This window comes from Chaetura pelagica, unplaced genomic scaffold (assembly GCF_000747805.2).
Source record: "Chaetura pelagica isolate M959 unplaced genomic scaffold, ChaPel_1.0 scaffold135, whole genome shotgun sequence".
Classification (NCBI taxonomy): Eukaryota; Metazoa; Chordata; class Aves; order Apodiformes; family Apodidae; genus Chaetura; species Chaetura pelagica.
Genome location: NW_009953649.1, coordinates 4,228,478 through 4,245,900, shown reverse-complemented (window position 1 = coordinate 4,245,900; position 17,423 = coordinate 4,228,478). Strand labels below are relative to the sequence as shown.

The 17,423-nt window shown below is 36.9% G+C and overlaps 1 protein-coding gene across 1 annotated transcript in view; it reads left to right on the top strand.

Moving 5' to 3' along the window:
- Window positions 1-17,423, top strand: part of UTRN (utrophin) — a 346,073-nt gene that overhangs the window by 153,496 nt on the left and 175,154 nt on the right. Inside the window, exons 48-52 of the mRNA XM_010000014.1 lie at window positions 1,102-1,307; window positions 2,463-2,580; window positions 5,694-5,899; window positions 7,344-7,498; window positions 12,716-12,905. Of these exons, the coding sequence (XP_009998316.1) occupies window positions 1,102-1,307; window positions 2,463-2,580; window positions 5,694-5,899; window positions 7,344-7,498; window positions 12,716-12,905 (875 nt within the window). The remainder of the gene's footprint in view (window positions 1-1,101; window positions 1,308-2,462; window positions 2,581-5,693; window positions 5,900-7,343; window positions 7,499-12,715; window positions 12,906-17,423) is intronic.

The window sequence follows — 17,423 nt, the reverse complement described above, 5'->3', positions numbered from 1 at the left end:
CATCCAGAATATCTGCAGTCCTATAAATAAAGGTCATTCTACATCTTTCAGCTCAGTAAGAACACAGGTAGGTCTTTCTCACATACTAGATACATTTATCCTGAACTTTTCAAGTTATAGGTGGCAGATCAGTAGATAAAGAGTGTAAACAAGATGTCTAGGACTCCTTTTTAGAAAACTATGTAAAAAAGCCCTTGCCTGAAAGAATTTGCAGCTTGAACTTCAGCAAATTAATTTTTGTTTTTGTTTTTGTTTTTTTTTTTGTCAGTCCAGCAACAGGAAACAAAATGTAATGAAGGAAAACCAACTTTTTGTTAAGTCTTTCAAAACCCTGATTCATCTTGTTTTCCTTTTACACAGGGTGTTTGTTCTGTAAATTTCCTGTATTTCATTGCTTGAGGCAAGTGTGTGATATTAATGCTCCAGCTTGATTTAATTTAGTGTTTTCTTGGAACTAGAACACAACCAAACAGCTTCTGAAGCAAATCCTGCTGTTCAGCACATTCCTCACTTTTTTGCAGTGTCGGGTTAAAAAGACAGAAAAGATGGAGCAGAACTAGCAGGCATCAGTCCCTTCTTAGGACGCTGGCATATTGCCAAGTCCATGAAGAATGTATTGGAGTAACTTGATTTCTTTATGCGAAAGTGAATTCTAAGCCAAGAGTGAGGAAGACCTTTCTGCCACATAATACAAAAGTGAGGAAGACGATTCTAGAAATTTATCTTAAATGAAAGGATTGTTTTTTAGGTTTTATAAGGGTCAGTTCCCCTTCCTGTCCAAGAGTGTTTAGCCTCACGTCATTTTGCCTCTGCAAGTTTTTTTCTTGTTTGAATTTAGACTGAATCACTTGGGTGAGCCTTTGGCATGCAATGCAGTAATTAATAGCCTTTAAAGAAAATAAAGCAAAAGGAATTTCTGATTACTTAGTTTCTGGTGGGTAAAATGCCTAAAATGCAAAAAAATGAAATACAAAAGAAATACAAATAAATAAAATAAAAATAAAAAATAATAATCATTAAGAAACAACCCTGAAACTCCCACAATTGCACATGTAGCCATGTTTGTTTTTTCTTTAACAAAAACTCCACACTCTGTTTCAGATGTCCAAAAGGTGGTGCTAGTATCTTCTTCATTGGAAATTCCTGTTCAGACTCAGCAGGCTTTGGAACTTTCTGCACCTGCTGATCTGGATAAAACTACGACTGAGCTGGCTGAGTGGTTGGTATTGATTGACCAGATGCTCAAGTCGAACGTAGTCACCGTGGGAAATGCTGAAGAGATCAATCGGACTATTGCACGACTGAAAGTACGTGTGTTTATGATGGCTAGTGAATTGGAAAATTGGCTCACACTGTAACAGTTTGTACATTCAGTAAAGATTTTACATGTGTCTAATAAGAAAAACAAAACAAAAGAAAAAACTGACAGCACTAAATGCATAACTTGAAAATTTTAGTTTTAATGCTGTCGTTCTTACGCCCTTCTCCCCTCTATTATATTATTTTAATTCCTGTGTCCTGATGTGAGCTAGGCACTGCTATTTTTGTTTTAAACAAAATATTGCTGAAAAAGATTGATTTGGAGAATGAATAGATAGCTTATGCTGAAGATTTTGGAACAGTTTCTTATTTGCTTGGAGGTAGACCTTTATGATCCACTCCTCAGTGGTTTCTAATAAGTTTTGTTGTGTTGCTGTTGACTAAACTGATTTTCAGAGACATGTTAAAGTTATTGAAAGTTATAACATAAATGCTTATGATGTTAATGCTTGTTTCTGTTGATAGCTCATGCTATGCTGAGCGATGACTAAAGGCAGTATTTTTGAGATGTATGTTACCATTAGGGTTCATTTTATTTTACTCGATATCAATTAACATGAGTAACTGCAGTGTAAAAGCTGCAGGCTAAAAAAGACATTTTCTGTGGGTTTCTAACGTAATCTGGAATTTGAAACAATAATGTGATGTACAGAAACTTCGGAAATGCTTTCTTTTACCTGTGTAATACGTATAATATGGGCTTCCAGTACCTTGCCATAGTGACACAATACCTGGTTTTATTCAATATGCAGCCTGATTGTTCCACCCCGTTCTTTTCCTTCTTCATGTGACACTCCCCACTCCCCCTGCCCCCTACCCCAGCATATAAATAATCAGAGCTTGATAAGAGGAAAATAAGTTATGGGAGAGTGAAAAATAGATACTGGAAAATATTGAGCAATGACTGTGGTAACTGTGTGGTTTGTACAGGTTATCCTTCAATTCTGGATTTTCAGTAACTGTAATTCAGAATATTTTTTATTTCTAAAGCAGTGCTATAATACTGTAACTATTCAAGGGTTAGATTTACTTGTGCATTTATTGTGGCAATAAATGCATATTTTGTTTTATCTACAAATAATGCAGATAATGTTAACTACATTATGCTTTTTGGACTTAAATTGTTTCCTAATTCTCAACAGGTAACAAAGGCAGATTTGGACCAGCGGCACCCTCAGCTTGATTCTGTTTTTACATTGGCTCAAAATTTGAAAAATAAAACTTCCAGTACAGACATTAGGACAGTGATCACAGAAAAACGTAAGTTTCTCCGTTATGTGTTTGTAAATACAGTGTTTCGAAGACAGTAAAATAATCTTCATAACTTAAGCTCTTGATTTTGAGTCTAACTGAATTTACCTTCCTTGAACAAATGAAAAACTTAGCAGCTAAGTGGCCTTTGCTCTCACAGTCTAATGAAAATGCCCAGAACAAGAATTGCCACTTGATAGAACATTTTTTAAAGTGCAAAGGTAAAGATTTTTGTGAGGATTTGGTAATATCTTCTGAAGTCTGAGTTACTTGACAGCAACAGACCTAAGGATGAGGATTTTTTCTATTTATTGATAAAAGGAACTAATTATGTGTACTCATACTGAGCTTATTGTCTGCCAAGGCCCCAAGTCCTTTTCCACAGAACTTCTCTATAGCCAAGTGCATCCCAGTCTGAACTGCACTTCTGAGTTACGCTTTCCCAGGTGTAAGACCTTACACTTGACCTTGTCGACCTTCATAAGGTTCTTAATATGGCCTGAGTTGTGCAGTTTTTCAGAACTAGGGATCAGGTGGAAACTTGGGATAGAATAATATTTATGTAGTCCATGAGAGTCAGTCAGCAAGAGAGGATGAGATCAGTCATAACATATTCTTGATTCTTTAAAAATGGTGAACAAGGAATAAAGGAATGTGGGCAATTTGAGTGTATATATTTGGAAAATTTGAATTCCCTTATAGTCATGCCCATTTAAGGTGGGAACAGAGAATCTGTGTATGCTGCAATGGATGAAGTTTCCAGTAGATACTCTAGATGCATGTGAAGATTTTGCTACCTGAAATGTGGGAAAAATTGACGATTTTATTGCTACAGACATTTGTAAGGAAAACTTGGTATTTGAAGAATAGTGAAGCTCAAGACTGCTTTATGCACCTTGTTTAGAAACTGAGGGGAATATATCAATGTCCTACAAACTCCTGTGAGCCTGCTGAATGTTGTTAAGTGAAGCCTAATTACTAAAATAGCTAAGATCACAGAAACAGAGAAAAGCATCCTTCTCTGTAACTTCCCTTCTAATTATTGCATGGACACTGGAAATTAAAAACACAGTCTCATAATGAATTCTTTCCAATCTTTCTGCCTTTGATACCAGGCTGGTGGCCCTGACAACTTTTTCTAGGATCCTACATGTTGAACCCACTGACGCTGAGGCTACCAAGAATTTAACTGTTTTTCTGTCCTGCTTTGGTAGAAACAGAAGAAAGTGGAAATATGTCAACAGTGCAGAGAATAATGTTAAACTGGCCATCAAACAGGAAAAAATGTATTAAGAAATATTATTTCAACAATAATAACAATAGCAACAAAACCAATAATAATAATAATAATAATACATCAAATATCTATAATTTTCAACCAAGTTGCTATTCTAGGCAGCTGTTTCTCAGGGATATTTCTTTCCTTCTACCTTTGTGAGGAGAGCCTAAAATTTTTGGAATTTTTTCTCTGCAGTTCATTAGACAGCACACAGAGTTACAGCCTTTTCTTAACTCCTGCTGGTTTTGTTTTTGCTGTTTTGATGGTTTTTTGGTGGTACTGCTGAAGCACTTGCCCATTTCCTTTGAATGTGCCTGTTATCCAATATAGGAACTTCTCTCTCTTTTTTTTTTTTTTTTGTAAGAACTTATTATTATTTGCTGTTAGGTTACTGAAGCTTTTTTATAAGTTCTCATTTAGCATGACCTATGTCATGTCTGAAAATTAATCCAAAATTTGCCAGTGGGCTGAAATTGACTAATCCATATTGCAGAGATTATTGGATTTGTCCACCAGTAGTACAGTTATTCTGACAACTGAGCTTCACAGTCACAGTCTGAGAGCTCTGTGAAACTAAACAGCATATTGTTGAATGCATTAAAGTTCAGATCTTCCCAAGCAGATCAAGCATAATAGCCTTGTATAATTGTAAAAGGTTAAAAATAAATAAATAAATAAATGCAAAAGATAAAGTTAACTGACACGTAAATGATTTTAGCCTTTCACAACGTTGGGCGTTCCTGCTACATGGAAGGTAGAAGTGACCCAAGTATCAAATTAGAGTTATTTTTCTAATGAAATTGCATACTTACTGGGAAGATAAATATATTGGATGTGTTACATACTGCCTACCTGTTGCTGCTCAGAGTACAGATATACTCAAGAAATCCAGCTTCATTTTTCTTTTTTTGCTGTTTTACATTTACTTTTTTAGTCTTTAGTTCTGGTGATATAATGTTTTCCTACTAACTGTCATGAAAGGTAATTAGGAAACTGTTTCTACCTCTATAGACTTTCATGTAGTACTTTTTATTGGTCTGTTAGTATTAAGGAAATCTATAACGTTATTAGTTTCTCTCCAAAGCAGAATTGCTGCTTTCCCTGACACTACTTTTTGTTCTAGGCTCTTGCCATGTCTCTTTCACCCTCTGTTTATTAAAGGTTAAAACCTATTTATCGAACATCTAATGTAACTCTACTGAGAAAGAAACAGGCTACTTGGAGAAAATAGGGTGTGATCAATATCTTTCTGTTTCACTGTGTAATCTATGTAAGCCTGTTGAAACCAGTGGTGGAATGAAAGTATTAGTTTTTTGTTACTGGAGTTTTTGAGCCTTGACCAAAATAGTAGTATAGGTGCCACTAGACTGCATTCAACAGAGAGTGGTCTGGGAAGCTCAGTTCATTTTGTATAAGCTATCCAGACTTAAACAGTAAATATTTATTTGTAATTTGTTTAGTTGCAGATGCACAAAGGTGGTATAGCCATCACATTAAAATTGTGCTCCTTGGAGTGCTGCTGCTGGCATATCTGCCGTGCTGCTGCGACAGATTTGCCTCCCACATATGTGTGCTTAAAAAATAAAATAAGGCCTTTGAAATATTCCAGAAATAATACTTGTTATCTGCAGGCTGACCTGCTTAAACAAGAGGTAGCCAAACACCTGCATTTTTTGTTTGGTTGTGTGAATTTGGTAAACTATCTGGGGAGCTGAAATACTGAACATGGAAACCACTGTTTGCAAGAATGAATTATATTATTGCCTCTTGTCCTGACAATGAAGTGGTAGTTATGGCTACTTGTTTGCCTCTGGTTTTTCATATTCTGTGTTGTCCTCCACAGTGGAGAGGGTGAAGAACCAGTGGGACAATACTCAGCATGGTGTGGAGGTGCGGCAGCAGCAGCTGAAGTACATGCTGACAGACAGTCTGCAGTGGGATGAACAGCGACAAGAAATGGAGCACCTTATGGAGCAGTGTGAGATCCGTCTGCGTATGCTCCTGCAGTCCCCAAAAGAGATGCTCACCAAACGGATTGCAGACAACAAAGTAAGAACATCTACATTTTTTCCCCTCATCAGACTCCTCAGTATATGCTACTAGATTCGATTGATGTACAAATATACAGTTTAGTCATAGGACTGATTTGGCAATTCTGATTATTTTTGGGCATGATATATTTAAAATGTTCCTTATTTTTTATATATATCAGAATTCCTGAGAATTGCTTTTTCGGAAGGAAATAGTTGACATATATGTCTTTTGGTAAGTGTAGTTGAAATGGGTATAGAGTAGCATCAAATAAATGATGTAATGCAAAAAGCTTGAACCTCAAACCAATAGAAGTTTAATCACACAGCCACAGAATGTAGCATGTATTTCTTCATAGAAACCTATATAATTCCTAATAGGAAATCCATGAATGGACCAAGTTATTTAAAATTATCCTGAATTTCACTTCTGATGGATGCCAGGTGCATTCAATGCTTCCTCCCCCCTGCCAACCTATGCTATCTTTGCTGCTTTTCATATCACAGTGCATTTGCTGTGGTATATCAGTAAGTCTTTGTCCTGGTGGCTGTCAGCAAAAGGGCACAGATGAGAACTGGAGATGAATCAGTGAGGAGGGGCTTTTATCAGTGCAATATTTAGAAGAGGGCTATAATAGAGTTTAGAAAAAGTGTGTATGTGTATATATACACACACATTTATATAGTCATGAAGGAAAAAGGCTGGGGTGCATCTGAATGTGGAAAGAAGCACAGAGTATGATTGTGAGAATTACTCACTGATCCATAGCTATTTCAGTAAACAGTAAAATTGTGTGCTTCTTATTGTCTTTCTCTACATTAGCAGGGACTGGAAATGGATGATTAGGTCTGCTTTGCTTTCTTAAGTGAAAGTAGGTTTGTGCTCAAGCATATAGTACTGAGATTGTTAGAACTCAACATGTATATGCAAATCTGTTTTTTTCCATTTAGAAATAATCCTGAATTCAGGATTCTGTAAAGTCAAGGCAACTTATGAATATCCTGCCACAATAAGCAAACACTTTAAATGTATTTTCTCCATTTAAAAAAACCCCACAAAGCAACAAAACAGTGAAATCAAATTCTCATGCTATGCACTTCCTTTATGCCACTTGTAGCTGCTGCTTATACCACTATTAGCATAATCTAAATTTATTAATGCTACTAAAAATATGGAAGTGCTTTTACTTCTGTTAACCGGTAAAACACAGAAGAGGATTTTTCTAGCCTTTGTCCATCCTGACAAATATAATTTTTCCTCTTTTATTTGTGTTTCCATTGGTTCATTGTCAGGACAGTTAGTATCTGTATATTTTAAGATTTTATTCTAGATTGAAAAGTGCACTTAAAAAAAAAAAAAAAAAAGGCAAAAAGGAGGGTGGTTACAATATGATAAAATGCATAATATGAAAAATAGTATGATTTTTAATTTTCCTCTGTCTCATTCTGGAATTGCTTTTTAGCTGTTAGTACAGGATTTGCATAGAGGTGACATCACGGTAGCTGCATTCAATGATCTTTCTAATAAACTTCTTCGAGAATATCGTGATGATGACACAAGGAGGGTGAAGGAAACCACTGACCAAATGAACACTTGTTGGGTTAACCTGAACCAAAGGTAATTACATCATTTCACTCTGGCTGTTTGTCTTAAACTTGTATCCTATGTATGCTTATTTATTGCAGTCTCTTCTCTGTCTGCTTTACTGCAGCATTTAGGGCTATTGTGTTAATTAGTCAATTACAGTGATGCTACTTTGAGTTTTGATTATAGCAATTCCCACAGTTCACCATGGAAGGCATCTGTATGACTTCTCATATATGTGCTGTTTTTTGTTGATGCTTTTGTTGTTGTTGTTTGTTTGTTTGTTGTTGGTTTTTTTTAAGAGAAAAGAGAGTACTTTTGTGTAGTCTCAGGTTTGCCTGTGGCTATTACTCTCTTAGTGTCTTAGAAGATCCTCTTCCCTTCCTTGATGCTGTTGTGTTTAATGTCTTTGTAGTCTGTTGCCGTGCTTTCTTTTCATAAGGCTGGTCTTCCAACACATTAATTCATTATAAACTTTCATGTAACAGAAACTTACCCTTTATGGAGCTGTGGTTTGGGTTCCCAAGTATAACAGTTCTGGCGTTCCCATCTGGAAAATACTTGAGCAATAGAAAGTGATGCTTACTTGAAACTTACTTCTATCTATTTATCCTCTAGTAAGACATATTTGCAAATATGTTTTATGAAATGATGGCATTTCTCTCTGCATAATATTTTTTTTTTTTCCCTGGACAGTAATCTAATCTCTGCAGAAATTATTTTTAGTATTTGATAGACTATTAACATTTATAATAGTGTGTGACTCAGTGCCTGCAGCTGAAAGGATGATAATCTTTGTGGTTAGAGAGACAGAAAGTAAAATTGATCCAGTGTATATGGACTGGGGGAGATGACAAAGTAAGTATGTATGTGTGTGTGTATATATGTGCATGTACAGGGGGCACATGCCCCTCGTATAATGAGATGTCAGTTAAGGGAATAAAAATCCTAGGTAATAAAGTCTCTGAAGCTCATGTTATGTCCTGGGGAGTAAAAGGAGAAATTGTCAGTGACAAGAAGGATGTAATGAAGAAAGCAGTGTAGAGTGTGATTCTGTCCTTTGAAGAAAGATGGTACTTGTGTCATTTTATGCTTTTGATGTGACAGTTAGTTTCCTGCTTAGGTCCATTGAGAGATGATTTACAAAACAGCTAAAACTTTGTGTAGCTCATTCCATGTGATTCTTTGAGAAAGAAGAAGAATTTGTTAATCTCTAAATGTTTTGAAATATAAAACAGGATTTTTCAAATGAGTTAACATTTAATAATTATTCTGTTTGAGGCAGACAATTTGTTTTTGTGGTTCTTCAGAAAACATCCAGCAGACTGTAGGGAATGGCTTTGGCATATGATGGTAAAAAGCCAACTTCCTTGGCTTTTTGTTTTTACTTTTTCTGAACTAGGTCACAATGATGTGGTCATCTCTTGAAATGGCCCTTCTTGACAGCTCATTTGCACTAAGATTAGAGACTGCAGCATTTTCACTACCCTTTCTTTCCTCAAAGCAAAATAATAATTTTTCCAAAAAGGCCATTAACTTCAATTGAATGTCATGTTGACATCTTAGGATGAAGGTGCAATTAGAGGCTATGGGGAAACTGCTTCTTGTAGTCTACTGTTGCTGCTGATCCAACAGCTTTGTAGTAGAGTGTCTCATTCACATTCAAACTTTGCAGTGTTTTGCCTGGAACTGGCATAAAACTGCCCACCACTCGGAGCAGGTGACCAGAAAATAGAGCTCTTGCCTGGAAGCCTCTGATTATTTTTGAATATGCTCAAAGTCCAGAATAATAAGCAATTGCATTATGTTGTGTATAACTGAAGCTCCTCAATTATTACTGTTTTTGCAGTCTGCAGCCTTAGGAAGTTAAGTATCTGCTTTGTTTTTTAACTAGGGACAGAATGTCTAGGAGAACTTCAAGAGCCAGTGAGTAGCCACAGTGCAAAGCTGCTCAACATAACCAGGAGAGAATAGAATTAAAAGGGAAGAATGTGCAGCAAAAGTGCCTTTTCAAGGGAATGAAGTTTTTTTTATACTTGCTTTAAATGCAGTAAATAGAAATATTAGTGAACCTAGTGTGACAAGGCTTACTTCACATGGGACGTGCAGGGTTATACATGGAATACACACGTGGCCTTGTGGCTTCTAAAAGTGCAGATCTGTATGTATAGCACAATGCTTTAAAATACCAGCTTCTTCATATGCTTGAAGGTTGTGGAAGGGGACCGTAGTAACATCACCTGGGAGACTTGCAGTCCTGACTAGCACAAGAACACCACCAGAAAAGACCGTGGCTGTGGCATATAAACTTGAAGGAGCCTATTTTAAAACTGTTGGCATTAAGAGATTGAAGCTTCCAGCTTGGCATTGTGTATATTGAATACACTGCCCAGTGGCTATTTGTCTTCAATCTTTATACTTCAGGGTGAAACTTAGTAATTCTGTATGTTTTTACTGCATCACTAATGGAATATAGTTGCTGTCTCTGCTGTCTTCAGTTGTTATTTTCTTTTGATCACACACTTGTATGCATTGCAGATTTTTAGTTTAAATCTGAAAGAAAAAAAAATTCTGGAACAGAAACCTGAAACAAGGCCTTGAAAACTTAAATAGTAGGGCTAGAATTTTTTTTCTTGTATGTGTCTTTACTAGTAGAATCTGTTTAGACCTTCTCCACAGTCACTGTGTTAAGCGAAGTTAGCTGCATTTGTAAAGAATTCTCTAGGTTCTCTTTATGTTTAGTTGTTACATCCTGGAAGGACCGTCTGTCTTTGAGGCTGTTCTAGTTGTATTAGAATTTTTTAAAAATCTGAGTAATCTTTTCATCACATGGGGTAGTCATTGATCTGCAGTATAGAGTTCCCTGTCATTTTCTATTTTACATTTGTGGCCTGTACTGGAAGGAGTATTTGTGTCTGCTCTGTGAAAGTATTGCTTGCTACTGCTGTACAGGTCCTCTTTAAAAGCACCCATGTAATCTTAGAACGTTAGTGGTAATTCTCTTAATTTATGCTGCTGCTGGAGCCTGTATTTAGTGGAAGGAATGATTTTCAACTTTAATTCAAATATCATGGCAGCAGTGGAACTGTAATAGGATTTCATTCTTTCTTTTAATTTCATCCAAGCAGAAAGTTTGAGAATTTTAAACTTTATGCTGAAGACAATATTCTTCAATGAACGTTATTAGCTACAAAGTTCAGGTTGTCTCAATCCCTATCTTTTACATCAGCACATAGACTAAAAGATCTGGGTCACTTACAGTGTTTCATCCTTTGGGATTTTCTTTTTCTTTGAAGGTCACCTTTATTACCAGTCTGTTCTTCCTGTTGTCACTCCTGTTCTTCCACCTTTGGCCTTAACCCCCTGCAAGGGAGAAGATCCCTGCAGAGGGGAGAGTATTTTGAAGTCAGAGCTCACAACAGCTTTTACTTTACATTTTTCTTTCAATTCCTTGGTGTGCTCTAATTTTTGAGATGATGTTTGTTATCTTTTCTGGTGTATATCTATAAAGCCATTTGTAATCCCTAGCATTTATTCTTTTTTTCTCAAGAATGGGTGAAACATTCCAGAGCTTCTAGTTAGAAGCAAGAATGAAGCTTCTTGCCCTGCTAGTCATTTACTAGGACCAAAACCCGGGCAAGCATAAAGTCATGAACGATCCACACAGACTTATTTTAGATAAAACGATTACTAGCAAATGACATAAGACCTAAGCTACTAAATCAGGGGTTGTAACACTATCTTTTTTGCAAGTCATCTCCAGAAAATTCAGTTGGTTTTGCTAATACTTAGGAATGTAAGCCTGACAGAACTGAAATTGCATGAGCTTTTCTTACTGTCCTTGAAGGAAAACAGCTTTTCCTTGCATCTGTCTTTTCTGATGTGCTAGCAAACCAGAACACCTGCCTTATAATGTCATCCTGAATAGTACTGAATACCTGCAGCTTCTTTTCTAAAGAGAATATTTCAACTACTTTTGAAATTTGTGATTCTAAACACTATGATTCCCTAATCCTGCTGAGCCGTACTGGTGCCACAGCAAGGCAAAAAGAAAAGAAAGCCTTAAATTGAATATGGGGAGGCAGAAGACACAAGTCTGATGGGCCTGTCTGGAGAGATGTATTCAGCTCATGTGAAAATAACAAATGCTGAGTGTTTTGGTCTTGTATTACTTGAAATTAAATCTAATTTTACCTTTGAAATCTGACAACGTGGTTAGTGCTTGATGTGAAAGTAAAATCAAACTTCCTCCTTATATTGCAGCAGTATTCTAGATAGTAGACTTGGTAGAGATTTCTGTACAGTGTGCAGGTGTGGGACAGCTTGTTTTTGTCCTGGTTTTGGGAAAAGAGATACTGTAGAGTAACAGCCTCAAATGGATGAAATATAGCTTGTCATGCTTTAATTAACATTGTTAATGAGAGCTTTTAAAATTGCTGACTACAACAATTTCCCATCTGAGTTTTATTTCAGTTATAAGGAAGGAGTTCTATTTATGTATATATACACACACACACACAAAATGTGATTTTTTTCTAGGAAATCTTTGGAAACTATATAATCCAAGGCTTAAAATTAGTTCCTTACATCTTAAAAAAAACCCTTTTTGACTTTTTTGTTTGTACCAACCAGAGATCTTTAGGATTGATTGAAAATTTGGACTATATTCTGCCAGGTTGATTTTAGATTTAAGCATGCTGAGCGTGGCTTGACTGTTGTGATGGTTGTGTATTATTTTGCTTGTTTGACCAATAGTGTCAAAAGTCTTGTGTTTTAGCAGAGAACTAGGTGTTTAACTTTTCATCCCTTAGCACTTTAACACTTACAAATTTGGGGAAATGTTTCTGCTCACAATAAAAGACCAGAAAGTCCCCCAAACCCTCAGTGCTTCTATTCTGTGTGATTTTTGTGGTGAGGAAAAGCATTCACACTTTTCACACATGGGAATAAAACCACTTCCAACCATTGGGGTAACATAAGTCTGTGATGGCAATACTCAAAAAGGAAAAAACAGATTTTTTTTTTTAACTTTTAAAAGGGCTGTGACATGTATAACCACCTCAGAATATCTGCAGTTAGCTATTGATTGAATAAACAGGGAAACAGTGATAAAAATGATAAAAACAAGCTGTGACAGATACATAGTTTAACAAGAGGAAGAACTTTCAGATTCCCTTTTCATAGTTTTATTATGGTGTATGTAATGCTGTATGTTATGAGGGAATATTCTGACACTTATTTTGTTTTCAGAGCTGTTGATAGGCAGAATTTCTTGGAGACAGAGCTGAAGACAGTACAGGCCTCACACAAGGATCTGGAGAGTTTCCTCAAGTGGCTTCAAGAAGCAGAGACAACAGTTAATGTTCTAGCAGATGCATCCCAACGTGAGAACACTGCTCGGGACAGCACCTGCTTAAGGGAACTCAGGAAGCAGATGCAGGTGAGAAACTAAATAACATTCATGCTTTTTATCAGTGGCAAATGTTATAAAGGAAAGCTGTCTACAAAACTGGGGAAACTTGCAACCTGTTGGAAAGTGGTTTTTTTTTTTTTAAAAACACAGCATTTTAAAGTCGGGTGTGTGAAGCAGATTTTTCTTCCTAAGGTTTGAAATACATATTTTGTGGACATCTGTGGCACTGAGGGCTCTTAAATGTCCTTGGAGGATAACTATGTAGAAGTGTATACTTGATTAAACAAGGTCATGTTGTGTGATTGTCCAACCAAACCATCGGTTTCCCTCCAAGTAAAGCCTTGCTGTGCTGCACTGTCTCCTATCCTGCTTGCTGCTTTCCTCCTACTTTTCCAGAAATCCAAGAAGTTTTTGTTCTTGGATCAGCTCTTCTCCCTCTCCTGCTTCCCAGCAGCTCTCCAGCTGGCCTTCTTTCTTATACAGGCACAGGCTGGAAACCTGAGAAATAAGTGAGGAGACTACTGATGCCACAGTAATTTTTAATACAGCTGAAATCTAGAAGGGAGATCCCTTCTCCGTGTCCAAAGAAGCATGGACTAGTTGAGTACCATGTCATCGGGCTGTTCATGCCTTTGCATATGCCATACATCTCCTTCAGGGATTTAGGAGGGAGAGGAGTTGGGTTCAGACTGCATCAAGGTTACAGTTTATTGAGAGATTACAGAAGGAAACCTGGGAAAACCTGACAGCTCCTAAAAAAAATGGTATCTTTGAGCCTGTGGCAGCAAAAGGTTGAACATCACTGGCTAAAAGGATGTGTGTTTCTAAGGTATATGAATTTCCTTTGCCCTGTTTACCTCTTGTGACTGTTGTTCATGTGTCATGTTTCTCCTGAATGTTTTACTGTATTTTTTCCTTCAATTAGATTGCCTCATTTAGCACAGTCATTTTGATATGCACAGAACTGGATGGCTAGATCAGTTATTAAATCCTGCACTCTGGGTTTGGAATAATGTAATCTATGATCTATGTTCATGAGATTTGGACAATTTATAATGAAAAAACATGCTGCTTTCAGTAATACTGTTAATCTGAACATATTTACATTGAATTTAAGTGAAACAAGACAGTTTAAAGTATCTGATGCAAGCTGCTTTCTGTAATTGTAAGGAAGAGAACAATATATTGTGGAAGCTTGTGTCTGAAGATGACATTTCACTCACAAATGTTTGTATGAGTCTGGTCAGTAAGGTAACTCATCTGTAGAGAAGTGGCTCTATGAAACGTTGAGACTAGTCTGTCATGGCAACACCTAGAAGTTAATATTATACTTTCTACTGGCAAAAAAAACCCCAAACAACTAGTGTAGTAGAGGTGGAAGAGCTAAAACGGAACCATGGGGAGCTAACAACATGAGGCTGTGTTGTGTTTTTTTCTGCGTTACCTTGTGTTTTATGTGGCCAGTTACACCAAGATAAAACTATTTCACAATGTTGCGTTAGCAGAATTGGATGAGGAGAGTTTTTAAATGTCCTGTATGAAGAAGCAGTACCTGGCATTCATCCCCTCAGGTGGCAAGTGCCTGGACAAGAGGCAAACCAGTGCTCTGTCATCCGAGCTATGCATTATCTAGGATCATATGAACTCATCATGCTACCAGTAGTTGGTGCCTCCACACTGTGCTGATTTGTGTGCTTGAAATGTGTATGTACCTGTTCATATGGCAATGAGCACATCTAGTAATACATTACTTTTAATGGCATTTGCCACCTGCTGTGTTGATATTGGCCCCCCTGAACCTTTGCTGCAGCACCCCCTAATAACAGGTTTAAGTAGGTTCATCATAGCACCTTTGGAAGCAGTAAGAAATAGCTGTATTGCATTGGGAGTGCCTTGCTGGTAGTGGAGCTCTAACTTGCTCTTGAATGTCCTACTGCCATCCTTAGATGGCTTAAATGCTTTGTCACAGGAAAAACATCAAAATGATGTTAGCTCTTTGGATTCAAGGATGGCTAGAAAAGGGGATGATGGCACAACTGTGTGCTTTAAATTTGTCAAACCCCTGTTCTTTCTTGTCCTATTAAGTCATTCAGGAGAAGATTTTAATTGGAAATGGCTCCTTAAAAAATATTTCTACTTTCTGGTGTAAGTAAGAATCCTCTGAGATTCCTTTGACTAATTTAGCTTTAAGAGAGTTTTACCCCCTGAAATTTTTTCTTTTGCGTTGGGTTATCTAGTTTTGATAAGTGCCTGTGTGATTTATTAGTCTTTAATGTATGGCTGATATAATTAGGGCAGGTATCCCTCTGCTCAGCTCTCAACATTTATAACACAGTCTGTTATTCACTCACTCTACAGCTCTGCCAGAGCTGCGTTCAGCCTGACAGAGAGAGCATCCTTTCCCAGAGTGAGGGAGCAAATGCTCAGTCTGCCGATAAAAAGCAGCTACTAGGGGAGAACAACTGTTGTGATACACTGGAGCCGTCTTCCTGAAGGAATTCCTTTTATTTTGTTCCTGCAGCTTTCAGGCTTAAATTAATAACCTTTCTTGGCTATTTAGTGCTCTCCTGAACGATAGCAGACGCTTGGCTGCTCAACAACTTCATTTACCCTCTGCACAGCAGAGCTGAGCAGTACTGGGTACAAGAATCCGTGCAGGCAGTTAATTTTTTTGCATTTGTTTTGTGGGGTTAATTTGGGAGCAAAACTTATGCTGTATCAACCTCTTTTGCCTTTGAAACGTAATAAGCCTGTGGCTTGCAAAAGCAGTCCTGGAAGAGAGCATGCTCAGAAAGCTGGCAAATCATTGTCCAGTGACCGGGAGGAAATGATAGTTGCTCTTCATTTATAATGCAAATTCTGAGGTGTCTCCAGAAGTGTGGCAAACTTAAAATGATGGCTGTGGTGAGAACGTCTCTGCAGAAAGTTGTGGTGTTGTTGCATCGTTTACAGAGGATGGCAGTTTCTTCTCCCCGTTACCAGAAGCTTTGTAAGGTAAGAAATGTAAGCCTTAAATCTTGAGTGTCTAATATTAACTCTGTTGTCTTTCTGAGATAAAAAGAAAGTAAGAATGGGCTGAGTGTCAAAAGTATGTAGGCTATCTAGGTGTGTTTTTAAAGCCTGGTGTGTGTTTTGTTAAAGAATGCAGTACAAAAAAGAGCTGTGTACTTGTCAGGGTGATACATTTTTTAAAAAGTGCTGTCTTGCCCACATTGAAGTGTCTGGAAAGAAACTGCTAATATTCAAATTGTCTTTTGTAAAATACTTCCACATCTCCTTTCCAAAAGAGTTTGTTAATTATTGTTAAATACAGTACTTGAAGACCTAGGTACCCATAATTTAGCATAACTGCATTCTTCCATGCTCAGTGTTTCTGACTTTTGAGCCTTATGAAACTTTTAATTAGGAATGAGTTCATCAGACTAATATGTAGCCATGATGTTTTTAGTTCACCTGCCTGTACTGATGGAGTTCTTTCAGCGATAAAAAAAATTAGGAAAAGCTGGAGGAAAAGTGTATTGAAATAGGCTACCACTTATATTGGTATTTTTACTGTTACCTATTTTGGTGGGTGACTATTTCTGCTTCCATCAAGACTTTGTTTGATCTTTTTTGGTTTGGTTTTTTTTTCTTTTTTTTTTTTTTTTCTTTTTTGCACAGGTTCAGTAGATCCGAACTTTAATACTGTGGCAATGACCTAAGCAAACTAGTAAAAATATTTTTTAAGTAGGTTGATCACTCACCAGATTAAAATATGAAAAAAAAAAAAAGTAAAATATGTCTGTAAAGTCTACTAGTTAATACAGTTGTGGTGTTGGTACCTGCGTGGAATGGTCATACTGTTATGTATTATTGGACTTGAATGTAGGGATCCTGATTTGCAACTTTGGAAAAAGAAAATTGGAGAGGTTTGCAGCTGTAAACTGACATAACCTTAAAGAAGTTCTATTTGACTGCCTTTGAACTTGTTTAGTTTTGTGGTGTGTTATATGAGTGTTTGTTTTTTTTTTTGTGTGTGTGTGTGTGTTTTTTTTTTTTGTGGTTGTTTTTTTTTTTGGTGGTGTTTTTTTATGCTTGCTGTTTGTGGTACTTAAAAGCTGTCTTGTGTGTTTTGTTGAAACTATGCCTGAATTTTGCGTACAAGGTGTGTGAAAAATAAGTTCATGACCATGTCTTGTTCCAACAGTAAAGCAAAGCCACCATAACTTACCATACTTGCTTCAATCTGAAGTGTGGTTTCTATGAGAAATGCAAAGATGGCAACAAGTAAAAGAGGTCCTAGCTCTTTAGTAGGAAGTAAAAAAGGTATAACACTGAAGCTTTTAGAGGAAATTCTGGCATGTGGGGAAAATCACATTGTTTTTCAAATAGGTGTTTCAGTGAGCTTCTCTTTACAAAGCTGTACAAAGTGGTGTATCTTCATTGTGAAGAGTGATAGACAGTAGTTTGTGCATGTACAAGCTATTTTAACAAGCATGCCTCAGTTATTCTTGCCTTTATGAATTTTGTCTTCAAACAGCCCTGTTTGCTTTTGTGAATAAGGCA